General features: G+C 40.4%; 2 protein-coding genes across 2 annotated transcripts in view; one reads left to right on the top strand and one right to left on the bottom strand.

Annotated features, from left to right (window-relative positions):
* The window catches only part of RPS23 (ribosomal protein S23), a 415,955-nt gene that overhangs the window by 246,628 nt on the left and 148,281 nt on the right, over window positions 1–21,046 (top strand). The window lies entirely within an intron of this gene.
* KLHL40 (kelch like family member 40) lies at window positions 2,000–20,428 on the bottom strand. The gene is made up of 6 exons (XM_072154422.1): window positions 19,154–20,428; window positions 7,047–7,207; window positions 6,399–6,506; window positions 5,490–5,675; window positions 4,668–4,814; window positions 2,000–2,510 (listed from the first exon to the last, which is right to left on the bottom strand). Exons 1-6 carry the CDS (start codon window positions 20,282–20,284, stop codon window positions 2,399–2,401), a joined length of 1,845 nt encoding a protein of 614 aa, XP_072010523.1. The 5' UTR covers window positions 20,285–20,428; the 3' UTR covers window positions 2,000–2,398.

Raw genomic sequence — 21,046 nt, 5'->3', positions numbered from 1 at the left:
AGGTTCTTACGCCTTCGACTTCCTCTCTTGTACATAAACTTTGGGCAACAATAGAGATGGTTGAAAAAGAGACATTTTGTCAATATTTCCCTTCTGTACGGAACTTTATTTTCACTATATCGTTTGCTTCTATCCACAGCTTTTTGCTGTCTGGCTGTATTATCGGACATTTTACGGTTTTCATGTCTTCTTCGTGCGAATCCGGTGGAAAGACATATTTTAGAAGAGGTAGGAGATCCGCGACTGTAGCTGTAGAAAGTGTTAGTGATATCAACTCTCTTATGTCCAGAGCACAAGTTGTATGTGGGAAGAGGGGGGGGGGGGGACGCTGGACTCTCAACCACTTAACCTATTGCCAACCTGAAGAGGAAAAAAAAAAAACATCAAAAAGAAAAAAAAAAAATTCTCTCCTTTTTAAGTAGCTATAAAAAGTTCTTTGACAAAATAAAAGAGAAAAAAAAAAAACTTTGAAAAAATGTGAAATTGGCTGGAAGTGACTTCTGTGGAGGTTTGTGGGAAAACATAAATTGGGGCTTTTTTGGGGGGGTTTTCGAAAATGTTAATGGAGTATAATCCCAAACTTTTGGGAAATTTTTGCTTAATGGTATAAAAATCTTGAAAAATATAATAGAATATTTCCTAGAATATTGTGTAGTATCGCAGGCACCAGATTGGGTGACCTCCAGAAGGACGAGGCTGTTGTCCGACCATAAAGGAGCCTTGAAACTTGACGGGTTATGACCAAGGAAGTGTCTCCTCCATGATGAATGGACTCCCATCTGTGGACGGCTGCTTTGGGCTTCTTGCTCGTCCTCGGGCTTCTAAGGATCTAGAGTTGCCTCCACAGCCCTGAGAAGGTGGCATTGGGCTGGTTTCCCATGGAAAATTTTTCGGACTGAAATCGTTCATGGTAAACCGTTCCGATGCCACCAACTCGTGAGAGTCAAATCAACTCTAGATCGAACCTCGTATCACCGGACTAGACACAGCCGGTCAGACCAGTGCTTTGGGGTTCGTTCCCACCAGAACATTTAGAGGTTTCCTTAGACTAAACTTTCGGGCGACCGGCCTCCTAATAGACTGTTGGTCAATTATAAAAACCTTGGAATGGGACTAAAAATTTTAACCAAACCACAATCTCATCCCAGAAAGAAGACGAGGCTCCCACCTACTAATGTCTGTTTTGATCTTCTTGCCCTTCGTCAGGCTTATATGGCGCAGGAGGGGTATAAAAAAAAAACAACTAAGTTTGAATACCTACCCTACCCAACGCTACTCTGAACCAATGGAGATCAGAACCCCAAAAACACCTGCCCATAGATAGATGGCTCCTCCTTTTGCAGTAGATGTTGGTTTGGCTCAGATCCCTGATCGTCAAGGCTCTTCTAATGGCTGGACATTGACCTTCAAACAGTGTTACTAGATAGACTAGAATCTTCCCATGGAGTGCTACCTGTAGGAATTTCTACTAGCTGTGTCTCATCAATAAAGGACTAGTATTAAAAGGAGGTCTTAAAGGAGAAATACCAGCTCATTGGGAGAGGTAGAAGTTCTGATTTGGTTGGGCTCTGAGTCCAAAGATCTCCCTCGATATTTGGCTTAACAGAAGGTGCGAATCAGGCACTGACAAATTCCCTTTTTCTAAGACTTGCCCTTTAGTGGGCACTTTATACATTGGATATGCCCCTTTGTGGGCATTGTATACACTAGACACACCCATTTTTTCAATAGTTGTCACAAAAAGTGTCCCAAAACACTCAACATAGATCCCAAAGCCAGGCAGGTGTCTTCCTCCATACCCGGGAGGTCTGCCCAATTTTACAGGCCTGCTAGCAGCCCCCCCTTTATGTTCAGAAGCTGTGAGGGCAAGTATGACCATTGACTATTATGCTGTCCCTTCTAGTAACAAATGTGAGAAAAAGGCGAAATAACATGTATATAATACTGACCCTAGTGGACAAAGACAAAAAAAAAGAAACATTTTTATATATTTTAATTGTTTTTTTTTAGCATAAAATTTTCTATCAAAATTCTACCTCCACCCCCTGCACCTGCATGAATCACCGGTTATTAGAAAACTGCACAAACGGTTAAGTAGAAATGTTATGTATTTTAAACACAAAGAAAGAAAGGTCACGTTCCGTCCGGATGATCTAGAACATTCCGGACTCGTTATTAATGTATTGTCTGATTCAGGATTGATCCCAACACTGATGGAGACACAACTGTAGTCCTTCTGTATATTATATAGAACATTCCGGAAAACTGCAAACAAGTATCAAAAAACTTTAATCCTATCCCTTTAAGTGTCCCAATTATGTTCACTTCCATTACCAAAACTTCCGTCATTTTATAGGTTCGCGCCACTTTATATCCCAGCTTCTTGTCTCCTGCACATTTACATCTTTGTTAGTCGGAGAATATTAAGGCGAGCCGATAGGAATGTCGCTCCAGAGGCGTAACGGATCTCTCTGAGGATTCCTTCCCACTTCTTCTCATCCACGTTGTACCTAGAAATCAGAAGATCCCCAGGTTATACCAGCTGTACATATATCATTATATACAGGAGATCCCCAGGTTATACCGGCTGTACATATATCATTATATACAGGAGATCCCCAGGTTATACCAGCTGTACATATATCATCATATACAGGAGATCCCCAGGTTATACCGGCTGTACATATATCATCATATACAGGAGATCCCCAGGTTATACCGGCTGTACATATATCATTATATACAGGAGATCCCCAGGTTATACCGGCTGTACATATATCATTATATACAGGAGATCCCCAGGTTATACCGGCTGTACATATATCATTATATACAGGAGATCCCCAGGTTATACCGGCTGTACATATATCATTATATACAGGAGATCCCCAGGTTATACCGGCTGTACATATATCATTATATACAGGAGATCCCCAGGTTATACCGGCTGTACATATATCACTATATACAGGAGATCTCCAGGTTATACCGGCTGTACATATATCACTATATACAGGAGATCCCCAGGTTATACCGGCTGTACATATATCACTATATACAGGAGATCCCCAGGTTATACCGGCTGTACATATATCATTATATACAGGAGATCCCCAGGTTATACCGGCTGTACATATATCATTATATACAGGAGATCCCCAGGATATACCGGCTGTACATATATCATTATATACAGGAGATCCCCAGGTTATACCGGCTGTACATATATCCTTATATACAGGAGATCCCCAGGTTATACCGGCTGTACATATATCATTATATACAGGAGATCCCCAGGTTATACCGGCTGTACATATATCATTATATACAGGAGATCCCCAGGTTATACCGGCTGTACATATATCATTATATACAGGAGATCCCCAGGTTATACCGGCTGTACATATATCATTATATACAGGAGATCCCCAGGTTATACCGGCTGTACATATATCATTATATACAGGAGATCCCCAGGTTATACCGGCTGTACATATATCATTATATACAGGAGATCCCCAGGTTATACCGGCTGTACATATATCATTATATACAGGGGATCCCCAGGTTATACCGGCTGTACATATATCATTATATACAGGAGATCCCCAGGTTATACCGGCTGTACATATATGATTATATACAGGAGATCCCCAGGTTATACCGGCTGTACATATATCATTATATACAGGAGATCCCCAGGTTATACCGGCTGTACATATATCATTATATACAGGGGATCCCCAGGTTATACCGGCTGTACATATATCATTATATACAGGAGATCCCCAGGTTATACCGGCTGTACATATATCATTATATACAGGAGATTCCTATGTTATACCGGCTGTACATATATCATTATATACAGGAGATCCCCATGTTATACCGGCTGTACATATATCATTATATACAGGAGATCCCCAGGTTATACCGGCTGTACATATATCATTATATACAGGAGATCCCCAGGTTATACCGGCTGTACATATATCATTATATACAGGAGATCCCCAGGTTATACCGGCTGTACATATATCATTATATACAGGAGATCCCCAGGTTATACCGGCTGTACATATATCATTATATACAGGAGATCCCCAGGTTATACCGGCTGTACATATATCATTATATACAGGAGATCCCCAGGTTATACCGGCTGTACATATATCATTATATACAGGGGATCCCCAGGTTATACCGGCTGTACATATATCATTATATACAGGAGATCCCCAGGTTATACCGGCTGTACATATATCATTATATACAGGAGATCCCCAGGTTATACCGGCTGTACATATATCATTATATACAGGAGATTCCTATGTTATACCGGCTGTACATATATCATTATATACAGGAGATCCCCAGGTTATACCGGCTGTACATATATCATTATATACAGGAGATCCCCAGGTTATACCGGCTGTACATATATCATTATATACAGGAGATCCCCAGGTTATACCGGCTGTACATATATCATTATATACAGGAGATCCCCAGGTTATACCGGCTGTACATATATCATTATATACAGGAGATCCCCAGGTTATACCGGCTGTACATATATCATTATATACAGGAGATCCCCAGGTTATACCGGCTGTACATATATCATTATATACAGGAGATTCCTATGTTATAACGGGGGTTCTTACCTCCAGATATCGTTCAGTTCTGTTGGCACCAGTTCTCCGCTCTCATTCTCCACTGTAGCGAAGCCTCCTATGGCGTACAGCGTGGAGTCCATACTGATCAGGCTGAGCGAGCTGCGCTCCTGCGGGAACTCGCTGAAATCTTCCCATCTGTGACATAAGAAATCATTTACATATTGTCTGTAGCTGTAACACTGACACCGTGGCCCAAGAAATCTGCCCACACAGATACACGTGGAAACACTTCCTGTGGTTATCCTCATATCTGTTATCCACGGCCTCTGTCCTTATAAAATCAACTTTGATAATTATGCTAATGAGTCAAAAGGGCTCTGGAGGAGTTACCAGAGCCCTTCTTTCACTGTAGCTTCATAGGCTTGTGCGCTGTCTCACCCTCCCTCCTGAGCACTTGTTTAGTGAGCATTTCCTGCAGGGGGAAACAACCTCTGAAGCTGCAGCATGGAGGGGCTCTGGTAACACCCCAGAGCCCTTCTGGCTCCTTATCATAATTATAAAAGTTGATTCTAGAAGGAAAGAGGCCTTAGATACCACAGTCCCGGTGCCCGGATCTAGGAGTAAGTGTCCCTGGATTATCCGGGTGGATTCCGATGGGAGATTTCCTTTTATTTTCCCAAACCTCAAGGATACAGACATTAACCCCTCACTTCCTAGACCATCAGGGATGCTGACCCCTTACTGTACCCTAGGTCACTGGAGTTGCTTACACCGGCCCCAAACTGTTTGGCATGATAGCTTTAACCCTTTGTGTACCCGAATGCCGGCACCCATAGCCCCCAGTGAGTCTGTGAATAGGGTGCTACTCACTTGTTGGCTTTGATGTCATAGACTTCCATGGTGTTGGTCAGTCCGCTGTCTGTGACGCCCGCCGCGATGTAGATTTTGCCATCGTGAAGCGTCGCCCCAAAGAGCGAGCGCGCCGTCCTCATGGGGGCCAGGTCCTTCCACTCAAACTTCTTGGGGTTATAAACGCACAGACGGTTCAGGCATTTTCTGCAGGAAGAGACGATGATCACAAAATCAGTTCCCCTCATGTGTCCCTATGACAACACTTCCTGACCCTCTGCTGGATCAGTGTTGTCTTAGGGTCACTGAGACCCCCAAATTTTTTTCATGCCCTGTGGAAATATAACCTCGTGTCAGGTTATTGTCCCTATGATATCTATGGACTGCGTGAAGATATTACCGGAAGTGTTGTCATAGGGAAGAGGATCTTATAGGTGGGAATCCTCCGTCTGCTTAGATTATTTTAAGGGTTCTGTCCGACGTTGCACTTGGACTCTGGGTGCTGGATAACGAAACACACATGCGATTGGGTCACGGCACGTCCCCATGTACTCTGATTCTGTTTCTAAATGGAGTCCAAGTGCTACGTGTGACGGCCCCCTCAGGGTTTATTGCTTGTAGAGGAGCAGGATTTGTGTGTTACCGCCCCCTGCTGGTTATATATTGCTGTACATGTTACCAGCTGTGTGTACAGGATGTGCTCATTGCTCTGGAATCATCCTATCTCTTGCTGTGCAGCTCTCTCTCCCCTCCCACAGCATAGAGTCTCAGCATATAATAAGTTTCTATCACACAGTGACCCCTGTAACATTTCCAGCCATAGTAAACCGCATAACAGTCACAGCAATGCCCCCCTGACCACCCCCCTAGTGATCCTATAAGTAACCCCATAACTGCTGGCCACATTTCCACATACATGGTCACACTCACTTGTCACTTCCTTTGCCTCCGATAACATAGACCAGGTTTTCGTGTGACACCACAGCATGGCCGTACACCTCGTAGGGGAGGGGGTCAGACTCCCCCCATTTAAATGACCTGAAAAAGATAAACGGTAAATAGTCAGGAGCGGAGAAGAGAGGTCACATGACACAAATCTTTTGGCATCCATGTCTTTACATTGGAACATTTCTTGGAATAATATATGGAGTGCAGTTCCTGATTTAGACCTCTAGGGGGTGTCATGTGTAACGGCAAGTGATTGGTGACACCTGTGGAGAAGGCGGGGCCTGTGTACAGCTGTCACTCATCCAGCATCGCTCTAATCTCCCTGCAACATTGTAACTAATGAAAAGTAATGAAATCACAATGTACCTATCACTAGTCACATGTCCAGTCCAGCCAATCACAGCCCTGCCCACTGGGGACATGCCACAGTGCCCGAGGGGCTTCAAGCTGCTTCATTGGTGGCTCAGCAGTCAGTTTTATTCTGAATGTGATCCCGAAGCACAAACACCGGATGTTTGGCTTCAGGGGTCTTGGGTGCCGAATGCGCCATAACGGATATGGACCCAAACCTTGCAGTTCAGGTCCTTGTATCAGTAGACATAGTAGAGGTAGATTCTTTCTGCAACTCACGGTCGGTCATAACACAAGACTGTGTCCAGTGTCTGTTCTCCTTCCTTCAGCTCTTTCCCACCAATCAGGTAGATAGAATTTTCAGCTTCTCCAAGGCCAAAGAGGCAACGTGCAGATGGCACAGGAGGCATCCCCAGCCAATCAGAATCCAGGTGATCAAACTAAAAGAACACAGGTAAGATATCAATAATTATTATATCTGGAAGATAACAGCTATAATACCGCCCCCTATGTACAGGAATATAACTACTATAATACTGCCCCCTATGTACAGGAATATAACTACTATAATACTGCCCCCTATGTACAAGAATATAACTACTATAATACTGCCCCCTATGTACAGGAATATAACTACTATAATACTGCCCCCTATGTACAAGAATATAACTACTATAATACTGCCCCCTATGTACAGGAATATAACTACTATAATACTGCCCCCTATGTACAAGAATATAACTACTATAATACTGCCCCCTATGTACAGGAATATAACTACTATAATACTGCCCCCTATGTACAAGAATATATCTACTATAATACTGCCCCCCATGTACAAGAATATAACTACTATAATACTGCCCCCTATGTACAGGAATATAACTACTATAATACTGCCCCCTATATACAAGAATATAACTACTATAATACTGCCCCCTATGTACAAGAATATAACTACTATAATACTGCCCCCTATGTACAAGAATATAAGTACTATAATACTTCCCCTATGTACAAGAATATAACTACTATAATACTGCCCCCTATGTACAAGAATATAACTACTATAATACTGCCCCCTATGTACAGGAGTATAACTACTATAATACTGCCCCCTATGTACAAGAGTATAACTACTATAATACTGCCCCCTATGTACAGGAGTATAACTACTATAATACTGCCCCCTATGTACAAGAATATAACTACTATAATACTGCCCCCTATGTACAAGAATATAACTACTATAATACTGCTCCCTATGTACAAGAATATAACTACTATAATACTGCCCCCTATTTACAGGAATATAACTACTATAATACTGCCCCCTATGTACAAGAGTATAACTACTATAATACTGCCCCCTATGTACAAGAATATAACTACTATAATACTGCCCCCTATGTACAAGAATATAACTACTATAATACTGCCCCCTATGTACAAGAATATAACTACTATAATACTGCCCCCTATGTACAGGAATATAACTACTATAATACTGCTCCCTATGTACAAGAATATAACTACTATAATACTGCCCCCTATGTACAAGTATATAACTACTATAATACTGTCCCCTATGTACAGGAATATAACTACTATAATACTGCCCCCTATGTACAGGAATATAACTACTATAATACTGCCCCCTATGTACAAGAATATAACTACTATAATACTGCCCCCTATGTACAGGAATATAACTACTATAATACTGCCCCCTATGTACAGGAATATAACTACTATAATACTGCCCCCTATGTACAGGAATATAACTACTATAATACTGTCCCCTATGTACAGGAATATAACTACTATAATACTGCCCCCTATGTACAGGAATATAACTACTATAATACTGCCCCCTATGTACAGGAATATAACTACTATAATACTGCCCCCTATGTACAGGAATATAACTACTATAATACTGCCCCCTATGTACAGGAATATAACTACTATAATACTGCCCCCTATGTACAAGAATATAACTACTATAATACTGCCCCCTATGTACAAGAATATAACTACTATAATACTGCTCCCTATGTACAGGAATATAACTACTATAATACTGCCCCCTATGTACAGGAATATAACTACTATAATACTGCCCCCTATGTACAAGAATATAACTACTATAATACTGCCCCCTATGTACAAGAATATAACTACTATAATACTGCCCCCTATGTACAGGAATATAACTACTATAATACTGCCCCCTATGTACAAGAATATAACTACTATAATACTGCCCCCTATGTACAAGAATATAACTACTATAATACTGCCCCCTATGTACAAGAATATAACTACTATAATACTGCCCCCTATGTACAGGAATATAACTACTATAATACTGCCCCCTATGTACAAGAATATAACTACTATAATACTGCCCCCTATGTACAAGAATAAAACTACTATAATACTGCCCCCTATGTACAAGAATATAACTACTATAATACTGCCCCCTATGTACAGGAATATAACTACTATAATACTGCCCCCTATGTACAAGAATATAACTACTATAATACTGCCCCCTATGTACAAGAATATAACTACTATAATACTGCCCCTATGTACAAGAATATAACTACTATAATACTGCCCCCTATGTACAGGAATATAACTACTATAATACTTCCCCTATGTACAAGAATATAACTACTATAATACTGCCCCCTATGTACAGGAATATAACTACTATAATACTGCCCCTATGTACAAGAATATAACTACTATAATACTGCCCCCTATGTACAAGAATATAACTACTATAATACTGCCCCCTATGTACAGGAATATAACTACTATAATACTGCCCCCTATGTACAAGAATATAACTACTATAAAACTGCCCCCTATGTACAAGAATATAACTACTATAATACTGCCCACTATGTACAAGAATATAACTACTATAATACTGCCCCCTATGTACAAGAATATAACTACTATAATACTGCCCCCTATGTACAGGAATATAACTACTATAATACTGCCCCCTATGTACAAGAATATAACTACTATAATACTGCCCCCTATGTACAAGAATATAACTACTATAATACTGCCCACTATGTACAAGAATATAACTACTATAATACTGCCCCCTATGTACAAGAATATAACTACTATAATACTGCCCCCTATGTACAGGAATATAACTACTATAATACTGCCCCCTATGTACAAGAATATAACTACTATAATACTGCCTCCTATGTACAAGAATATAACTACTATAATACTGCCCCCTATGTACAGGAATATAACTACTATAATACTGCCTCCTATGTACAAGAATATAACTACTATAATACTGCTCCCTATGTACAGGAATATAACTACTATAATACTGCCCCCTATGTACAAGAATATAACTACTATAATACTGCCCCATGTGTACAGGAATATAACTACTATAATACTTCCCCTATGTACAGGAATATAACTACTATAATACTGCCCCCTATGTACAAGAATATAACTACTATAATACTGCCCCCTATGTACAGGAATATAACTACTATAATACTGCCCCCTATGTACAGGAATATAACTACTATAATACTGCCCCCTATGTACAGGAATATAACTACTATAATACTGCCCCCTATGTACAAGAATATAACTACTATAATACTGCCTCCTATGTACAAGTATATAACTACTATAATACTGCCCCCTATGTACAAGAATATAACTACTATAATACTGCCCCCTATGTACAGGAATATAACTACTATAATACTGCCCCCTATGTACAAGAATATAACTACTATAATACTGCCCCCTATGTACAGGAATATAACTACTATAATACTGCCCCCTATGTACAAGAATATAACTACTATAATACTGCCCCCTATGTACAGGAATATAACTACTATAATACTGCCCCCTATGTACAAGAATATAACTACTTTAATACTGCCCCCTATGTACAAGAATATATCTACTATAATACTGCCCCCCATGTACAAGAATATAACTACTATAATACTGCCCCCTATGTACAGGAATATAACTACTATAATACTGCCCCCTATATACAAGAATATAACTACTATAATACTGCCCCCTATGTACAAGAATATAAGTACTATAATACTTCCCCTATGTACAAGAATATAACTACTATAATACTGCCCCCTATGTACAAGAATATAACTACTATAATACTGCCCCCTATGTACAAGAGTATAACTACTATAATACTGCCCCCTATGTACAGGAGTATAACTACTATAATACTGCCCCCTATGTACAAGAATATAACTACTATAATACTGCCCCCTATGTACAAGAATATAACTACTATAATACTGCTCCCTATGTACAAGAATATAACTACTATAATACTGCCCCCTATTTACAGGAATATAACTACTATAATACTGCCCCCTATGTACAGGAGTATAACTACTATAATACTGCCCCCTATGTACAAGAATATAACTACTATAATACTGCCCCCTATGTACAAGAATATAACTACTATAATACTGCCCCCTATGTACAAGAATATAACTACTATAATACTGCCCCCTATGTACAGGAATATAACTACTATAATACTGCTCCCTATGTACAAGAATATAACTACTATAATACTGCCCCCTATGTACAAGTATATAACTACTATAATACTGTCCCCTATGTACAGGAATATAACTACTATAATACTGCCTCCTATGTACAGGAATATAACTACTATAATACTGCCCCCTATGTACAAGAATATAACTACTATAATACTGCCCCCTATGTACAGGAATATAACTACTATAATACTGCCCCCTATGTACAAGAATATAACTACTATAATACTGCCTCCTATGTACAAGTATATAACTACTATAATACTGCCCCCTATGTACAAGAATATAACTACTATAATACTGCCCCCTATGTACAGGAATATAACTACTATAATACTGCCCCCTATGTACAGGAATATAACTACTATAATACTGCCCCCTATGTACAAGAATATAACTACTATAATACTGCCCCCTATGTACAGGAATATAACTACTATAATACTGCCCCCTATGTACAAGAATATAACTACTATAATACTGCCCCCTATGTACAAGAATATAACTACTATAATACTGCCCCGTACGTACAAGAATATAACTACTATAATACTGCCCCCTATGTACAAGAATATAACTACTATAATACTGCCCCGTACGTACAAGAATATAACTACTATAATACTGCCCCCTATGTACAAGAATATAACTACTATAATACTGCCCCGTACGTACAAGAATATAACTACTATAATACTGCCCCCTATGTACAAGAATATAACTACTATAATACTGCCCCCTACGTACAAGAATATAACTACTATAATACTGCCCCCTATGTACAAGAATATAACTACTATAATACTGCCCCCTATGTACAAGAATATAAGTACTATAATACTTCCCCTATGTACAAGAATATAACTACTATAATACTGCCCCCTATGTACAGGAATATAACTACTATAATACTGCCCCCTAAGTACAAGAATATAACTACTATAATACTGTCCCCTATGTGCAAGAATATAACTACTATAATACTGCCCCCTATGTACAATAATATAACTACTATAATACTGTCCCCTATGTACAGGGATATAACTACTATAATACTGCCCCCTATGTACAGGAATATAACTACTATAATACTGCCCCCTAAGTACAAGAATATAACTACTATAATACTGTCCCCTATGTACAGGGATATAACTACTATAATACTGTCCCCTATGTGCAAGAATATAACTACTATAATACTGCCCCCTATGTGCAAGAATATAACTACTATAATACTGTCCCCTATGTACAGGGATATAACTACTATAATACTGTCCCCTATGTGCAAGAATATAACTACTATAATACTGTCCCCTAAGTACAAGAATATAACTACTATAATACTGTCCCCTATGTACAGGGATATAACTACTATAATACTGCCCCCTAAGTACAAGAATATAACTACTATAATACTGTCCCCTAAGTACAAGAATATAACTACTATAATACTGCCCCCTAAGTACAAGAATATAACTACTATAATACTGTCCCTTATGTACAGGAATATAACTACTATAATACTGTCCCCTATGTGCAAGAATATAACTACTATAATACTGTCCCCTATGTGCAAGAATATAACTACTATAATACTGTCCCCTATGTACAGGGATATAACTACTATAATACTGCCCCCTATGTGCAAGAATATAACTACTATAATACTGTCCCCTATGTACAGGAATATAACTACTATAATACTGCCCCCTATTTACAGGAATATAACTACTATAATACTGCCCCCTATGTACAGGAATATAACTACTATAATACTGCCCCCTATGTACAAGAATATAACTACTATAATACTGCCCCCTATGTACAAGAATATAACTACTATAATACTGCCCCCTATGTACAGGAATATAACTACTATAATACTGCCCCTATGTACAAGAATATAACTACTATAATACTCCCCCCTATGTACAAGAATATAACTACTATAATACTGCCCCTATGTACAAGAATATAACTACTATAATACTGCCCCCTATGTACAGGAATATAACTACTATAATACTGCCCCCTATGTACAAGAATATAACTACTATAATACTGCCCCCTATGTACAGGAATATAACTACTATAATACTGCTCCCTATGTACAAGAATATAACTACTATAATACTGCTCCCTATGTACAGGAATATAACTACTATAATACTGCCCCCTATGTACAAGAATATAACTACTATAATACTGCCCCCTATGTACAAGAATATAACTACTATAATACTGCCCCCTATGTACAACAGGGTGTGACATTGTGTATGACAGAGGGGTCATATAGAGCAGTGTGTACACTGTGCAGTGCTGCGGTGCTGTTACATTGTGCTATGACCTGGGTTTTCTCTGCATACCTCTGGTTACAGATCAGATACTGAGCGGTTTCCTTGGTGACTCTGCTCTTCTTCCTCCTTCCAGTATTTTGCTGATTATCCTGATTATTTGGTAGGTTCCTGCCTGGTATTTAACCCTTTCCTATCACACTATAAATAGCGGTAGAGATCAGACACAGCAGCTGCCCCTGTCCTGTCCCATCACTGACCCTTAGTCCAGGCTGTCGCACTTTGTCTTATGAACCTCCCTGCAGAAAAGCTGAATGGCTTCTTTAAAAGTGATGAGAGAAGGAAGGGCAGGGAGCCAGGTACCGCTGTGTGACTCCCGGCTCCACCGCCTGTATATGCTGAGTAAGCACTTACTAATAGCTACCAATTACTGTACCCAGCACCCAAAAGCAAAATACAGACCCATCCACACACCCCAACCCTAGTCCACAGAGGAAGAGACTATATCATTATATACAGGAGATCCCCGGGTTATACCGGCTGTACATATATCATTATATACAGAAGATCCCCAGGTTATACCGTCTGTACATATATCATTATATACAGGAGATCCCCAGGTTATACCGGCTGTACATATATCATTATATACAGGGAGATCCCCAGGTTATACCGGCTGTACATATATCACTATATACAGGAGATCCCCAGGTTATACCGGCTGTACATATATCATTATATACAGGAGATCCCCAGGTTATACCGGCTGTACATATATCATTATATACAGGGCATCCCCAGGTTATACCGGCTGTACATATATCATTATATACAGGAGATCCCCAGGTTATACCGGCTGTACATATATCATTATATACAGGAGATCCCCAGGTTATACCGGCTGTACATATATCATTATATACAGGGGATCCCCAGGTTATACCGGCTGTACATATATCATTATATACAGGAGATCCCCAGGTTATAGCGGCTGTACATATATCATTATATACAGGAGATCCCCAGGTTATACCAGCTGTACATATATCATTATATACAGGAGATCCCCAGGTTATACCGGCTGTACATATATCATTATATACAGGAGATCCCCAGGTTATACCAGCTGTACATATATCATTATATACAGGAGATCCCCAGGTTATACCGGCTGTACATATATCATTATATACAGGAGATCCCCGGGTTATACCGGCTGTACATATATCATTATATACAGGAGATCCCCAGGTTATACCAGCTGTACATATATCATTATATACAGGAGATCCCCAGGTTATGCCGGCTGTACATATATCATTATATACAGGAGATCCCCAGGTTATACCGGCTGTACATATATCATTATATACAGGAGATCCCCAGGTTATACCGGCTGTACATATATCATTATATACAGGAGATCCCCAGGTTATACCGGCTGTACATATATCATTATATACAGGAGATCCCCGGGTTATACCGGCTGTACATATATCATTATATACAGGAGATCCCCAGGTTATACCGGCTGTACATATATCATTATATACAGGAGATCCCCAGGTTATACCGGCTGTACATATATCATTATATACAGGGGATCCCCAGGTAATACCGGCTGTACATATATCATTATATACAGGAGATCCCCAGGTTATACCAGCTGTACATATATCATTATATACAGGAGATCCCCAGGTTATACCAGCTGTACATATATCATTATATACAGGAGATCCCCAGGTCATACCGGCTGTACATATATCATTATATACAGGAGATCCCCAGGTTATACCAGCTGTACATATATCATTATATACAGGAGATCCCCAGGTTATACCGGCTGTACATATATCATTATATACAGGAGATCCCCAGGTTATACCAGCTGTACATATATCACTATATACAGGAGATCCCCAGGTTATACCGGATGTACATATATCATTATATACAGGAGATCCCCAGGTTATACCGGCTGTACATATATCATTATATACAGGAGATCACCAGGTTATACCGGCTGTACATATATCATTATATACAGGAGATACCCAGGTTATAGCGGCTGTACATATATCATTATATCCAGGAGATCCCCAGGTTATACCGGCTGTACATATATCATTATATACAGGAGATCCCCAGGTTATACCGGCTGTACATATATCATTATATACAGGAGATCCTCAGGTTATACTGGCTGTACATATATCATTATATACAGGAGATCCCCAGGTTATACCGGCTGTACATATATCATTATATACAGGAGATCCCCAGGTTATACCGTCTGTACATATATCATTATATACAGGAGATCCCCAGGTTATACCGGCTGTACATATATCATTATATACAGGAGATCCCCAGGTTATACTGGCTGTACATATACCATTATATACAGGAGATCCCCAGTTTATAGCGGCTGTACATATATCATTATATACAGGAGATCCCCAGGTTATACCGGCTGTACATATATCATTATATACAGGAGATCCCCAGGTTATACCGGCTGTACATATATCATTATATACCGGAGATCCCCAGGTTATACCGGCTGTACATATATCATTATATACAGGAGATCCCCAGGTTATACCGGCTGTACGTATATAATTATATACTGGAGATCCCCAGGTTATACCGTCTGTACATATATCACTATATACAGGAGATCCCCAGGTTATACCGGCTGTACATATATCATTATATACAGGGGATCCCCAGGTTATACCGGCTGTACATATATCATTATATACAGGAGATCCCCAGGTTATACCGGCTGTACATATATCATTATGTACAGGAGATCCCCAGGTTATACCAGCTGTACATATATCATTATATACAGGAGATCCCCAGGTTATACCGGCTGTACATATATCATTATATACAGGAGATCCCCAGGTTATACCGGCTGTACATATATCATTATATACAGGAGATCCCCAGGTTATACCGGCTGTACATATATCATTATATACAGGAGACCCCCAGGTTATACCGGCTGTACATATATCATTATATACAGGAGATCCCCAGGTTATACCGGCTGTACATATATCATTATATACAGGAGATCCCCAGGTTATACCAGCTGTACATATATCATTATATACAGGAGATCCGCAGGTTATACCGGCTGTACATATATCATTATATACAGGAGATCCCCAGGTTATACCGGCTGTACATATATCATTATATACAGGAGATCCCCAGGTTATACCAGCTGTACATATATCATTATATACAGGAGATCCCCGGGTTATACCGGCTGTACATATATCATTATATACAGGAGATCCCCAGGTTATACCAGCTGTACATATATCATTATATACAGGAGATCCCCAGGTTATACCGGCTGTACATATATCATTATATACAGGAGATCCCCAGGTTATACCGGCTGTACATATATCATTATATACAGGAGATCCCCAGGTTATACCAGCTGTACATATATCATTATATACAGGAGATCCCCGGGTTATACCGGCTGTACATATATCATTATATACAGGAGATCCCCAGGTTATACCAGCTGTACATATATCATTATATACAGGAGATCCCCAAGTTATACCGGCTGTACATATATCATTATATACAGGAGATCTGCAGGTTATACCGGCTGTACATGTATCATTATATACAGGAGATCCCCAGGTTATACCGGCTGTACAAATATCATTATATACAGGAGATCCCCAGGTTATACCAGGTGTACATATATCATTATATACAGGAGATCCCCAGGTTATACCGGCTGTACATATATCATTATATACTGGAGATCCCCAGGTTATACCAGCTGTACATATATCACTATGTACAGGAGATCCCCAGGTTATACCAGCTGTACATATATCATTATATACAGGAGATCCCCAGGTTATACCAGCTGTACATATATCATTATATACAGGAGATCCCCAGGTTATACCAGCTGTACATATATCATTGTATACAGGAGATCCACAGGTTATACCGGCTGTACATATATCATTATATACAGGAGATCCCCAGGTTATACCGGCTGTACATATATCATTATATACAGGAGATCCCCAGGTTATACCGGCTGTACATATATCGTTATATACAGGAGATCCCCAGGTTATACCGGCTGTACATATATCATTATATACAGGAGATCTCCAGGTTATACCAGCTATATATATATCACTATATACAGGAGATCCCCAGGTTATACCGGCTGTACATATATAATTATATACAGGAGATCCCCAGGTTATACCGGCTGTACATATACCATTACATACAGGAGATCCACAGGTTATACCGGCTGTACATATATCATTATATACAGGAGATCCCCAGGTTATACCAGCTGTACATATATCATTATATACAGGAGATCCCCGGGTTATACCGGCTGTACATATATCATTATATACAGGAGATCCCCAGGTTATACCGGCTGTACATATATCATTATATACAGGAGATCCCCAGGTTATACCAGCTGTACATATATCATTATATACAGGAGACCCCCAGGTTATACCGGCTGTACATATATCACTATATACAGGAGATCCCCAGGTTATACCGGCTGTACATATATCATTATATACAGGAGATCCCCAGGTTATACCGGCTGTACATATATCATTATATACAGGAGATCCCCAGGTTATACCAGCTGTACATATATCATTATATACAGAAGATCCCCAGGTTATACCAGCTTTACATATATCATTATATACAGGAGATCCCCAGGTTATACCGGCTGTACATATATCATTATACACAGGAGATCCCCAGGTTATACCGGCTGTACATATATCATTATATACAGGAGATCCCCAGGTTATACCGGCTGTACATATATCATTATATACAGGAGATCCCCAGGTTATACCGGCTGTACATATATCATTATATACAGGAGATCCCCAGGTTATACCGGCTGTACATATATCATTATATACAGGAGATCCCCAGGTTATACCGGCTGTACATATATCATTATATACAGGAGATCCCCAGGTTATACCGGCTGTACATATATCATTATATACAGGAGATCCCCAGGTTATACCGGCTGTACATATATCATTATACACAGGAGATCCCCAGGTTATACCGGCTGTACATATATCATTATATACAGGAGATCCCCAGGTTATACCGGCTGTACATATATCATTATATACAGGAGATCCCCAGGTTATACCGGCTGTACATATATCATTATATACAGGAGATCCCCAGGTTATACCGGCTGTACATATATCATTATATACAGGAGATCCCCAGGTTATACCGGCTGTACATATATCATTATATACAGGAGATCCCCAGGTTATACCGGCTGTACATATATCATATACAGGAGATCCCCAGGTTATACCAGGATGTTCCTTACATCCCAATAGGAATCTTCTTTCTACAGATAGGAGGGATGGAGCGGTATTTGTGGACTTACCTGTAAGAAGTATGAGCTCAGTGGATCCTCCTTGTTCTCCTCATTGTAGTAAAGTCCTCCGGCCACAAAGATCTGGTTTTCCTTGGTCACGAGGCTCACGTGATTCTTGGGGATCTGGGCCGAAAGTGAAGCAAAGAAGCATTCATTCGCCTCTGGATCATAAGCCACTGCCCCGGTGTCACTGATCATGAAGATCAAGTCCTTCAGAAACATTCCAAACCTCAACGTATCATTCAGAATTCCGGGAAGTGCTTCCTCGTCCTCTTCCTCCTCTTCAACATTTCCATTGACTACCTTCTCTCCATCTTTGTCCTGCCCTGATTCCCCAGATGTCTTCTTCTTCTTGACCACTGGTAGTTTGCCACCTTGAGCCTCTTTGACCATCTGAAGCTTCTTCAAGGCTTCTGGGCAAGATTTCACCAGCTCGTGCTTCTCCACTTGGTTCTTGATGTAGTCCTGGGTCATGAGACGGAAGCGAATACTTTCGAAGATGACGGGCAGAGCCTTGACGCGGCTATCTTTCTCCTTGGCAGCCCACTTCATGACCACCTCGAAGACCTCCTCTTCTTTCTCAATGTTCAGGTTATCGCTGGATAGGATGGCGATGAGTTCATCGGGGGACAGTTGGAAGAACTCTTCATCTCGGGTGATCAGGTTGAAGCGGTCACATAAGAAGTCCCTAGCGGAGACGGCCAAGCGAGGACAGTCCAACATGAGACCCAGCCGGAAGATTGCCAAGCAGTTACTTAGACACAACTTCTTCTGGAGATAGGAGACGCACACGGTGAAGATGGAAGGGATCTGGAACAAATTGGCTACGGAGAAGATATCCTGTACGTTCTTTTCCGTTATTTCGATTTCCGAGGTGTAGACGTAATGTAGGATCTTCCCCATCACATCAGGGTCTACATCTTCAAGATCAATTTCCTTGTTCTCATCGGTGAGGAACATGGCTCGGAAGTAGGGACTGCACGCGGCCAGGACCAACCGGTGGCATGGAAAATCCTTCCCCTTGATCTTCAAGACGCAGTCAATGAACTTGTTGTTGTCCAGCATATCCTTGAGACCATCTTGGAGTAACGTTTGCTGGTAGAGTCTCTGCTCTTCGCTCTGTTGTGCGGACAGCGCCATGTTGGGGGTCTTCTAGGACCACTGAAGCCGGATGAAAGTTTCTTCTCTTGTGAGGAGGTCTCGGAAGAAAGACGTCTGCCCTCACGTCTGAGATCCCACCACCGGCAGCACCCAGTATGTGGACGCCTGGCTATTACAGCTGACTCTGCTCAGCTGCTCCCTATATATAGTAACAACATTACAAAGCGGTGGGATCCTGGATGTAACGTGATCAGCACCTTGACAGCACAGGGACAGCTGTCTGTGGGGGCACCAGGCACGGACCCTCCAAGCGTGACTCATCTCTCCAGGCTCCTGTCCCTTTCTTCCAAGAAAATTGGGACAACTTATCAGGGTGAAGTGGATCTCTGGATTCCAGCCACAATTATGAATCAACATCCAAACAGATTCTTTGCCCTCAACTTCTTAATGTTTCATCTGATGGATCCGTGTGTGAACAGGTACCTGTAGTGGTGGCTGCTCTTCCCCCATGTCCCTGGCACTGCCACATGATAAATAATACAGAAGACTTGATAAAGAGCGCCCCCACTGTCCTGAATTACAGCTTAGCCGCACTCATGTGTTTTATTCCCCAAATCTCTATTCCAGTGGCTACGGTTAAAGGGGTTGTCCATTAAAATTAACTTACATCCTATCTACCGTATACAGGATAAATGATAGATCAGTGGCGCCAACTCCCGGGACCCCGAGTGACTTAAAGTCCCCCTGTAAATTAATGTGGGACCAGAGGCTGCAGATGGTGATCTCTTATAACTACTATAA

This window comes from Engystomops pustulosus, chromosome 5, assembly GCF_040894005.1.
Source record: "Engystomops pustulosus chromosome 5, aEngPut4.maternal, whole genome shotgun sequence".
In the NCBI taxonomy this organism is placed as follows: Eukaryota; Metazoa; Chordata; class Amphibia; order Anura; family Leptodactylidae; genus Engystomops; species Engystomops pustulosus.
This window is presented reverse-complemented; position numbering and strand designations above follow the sequence as displayed.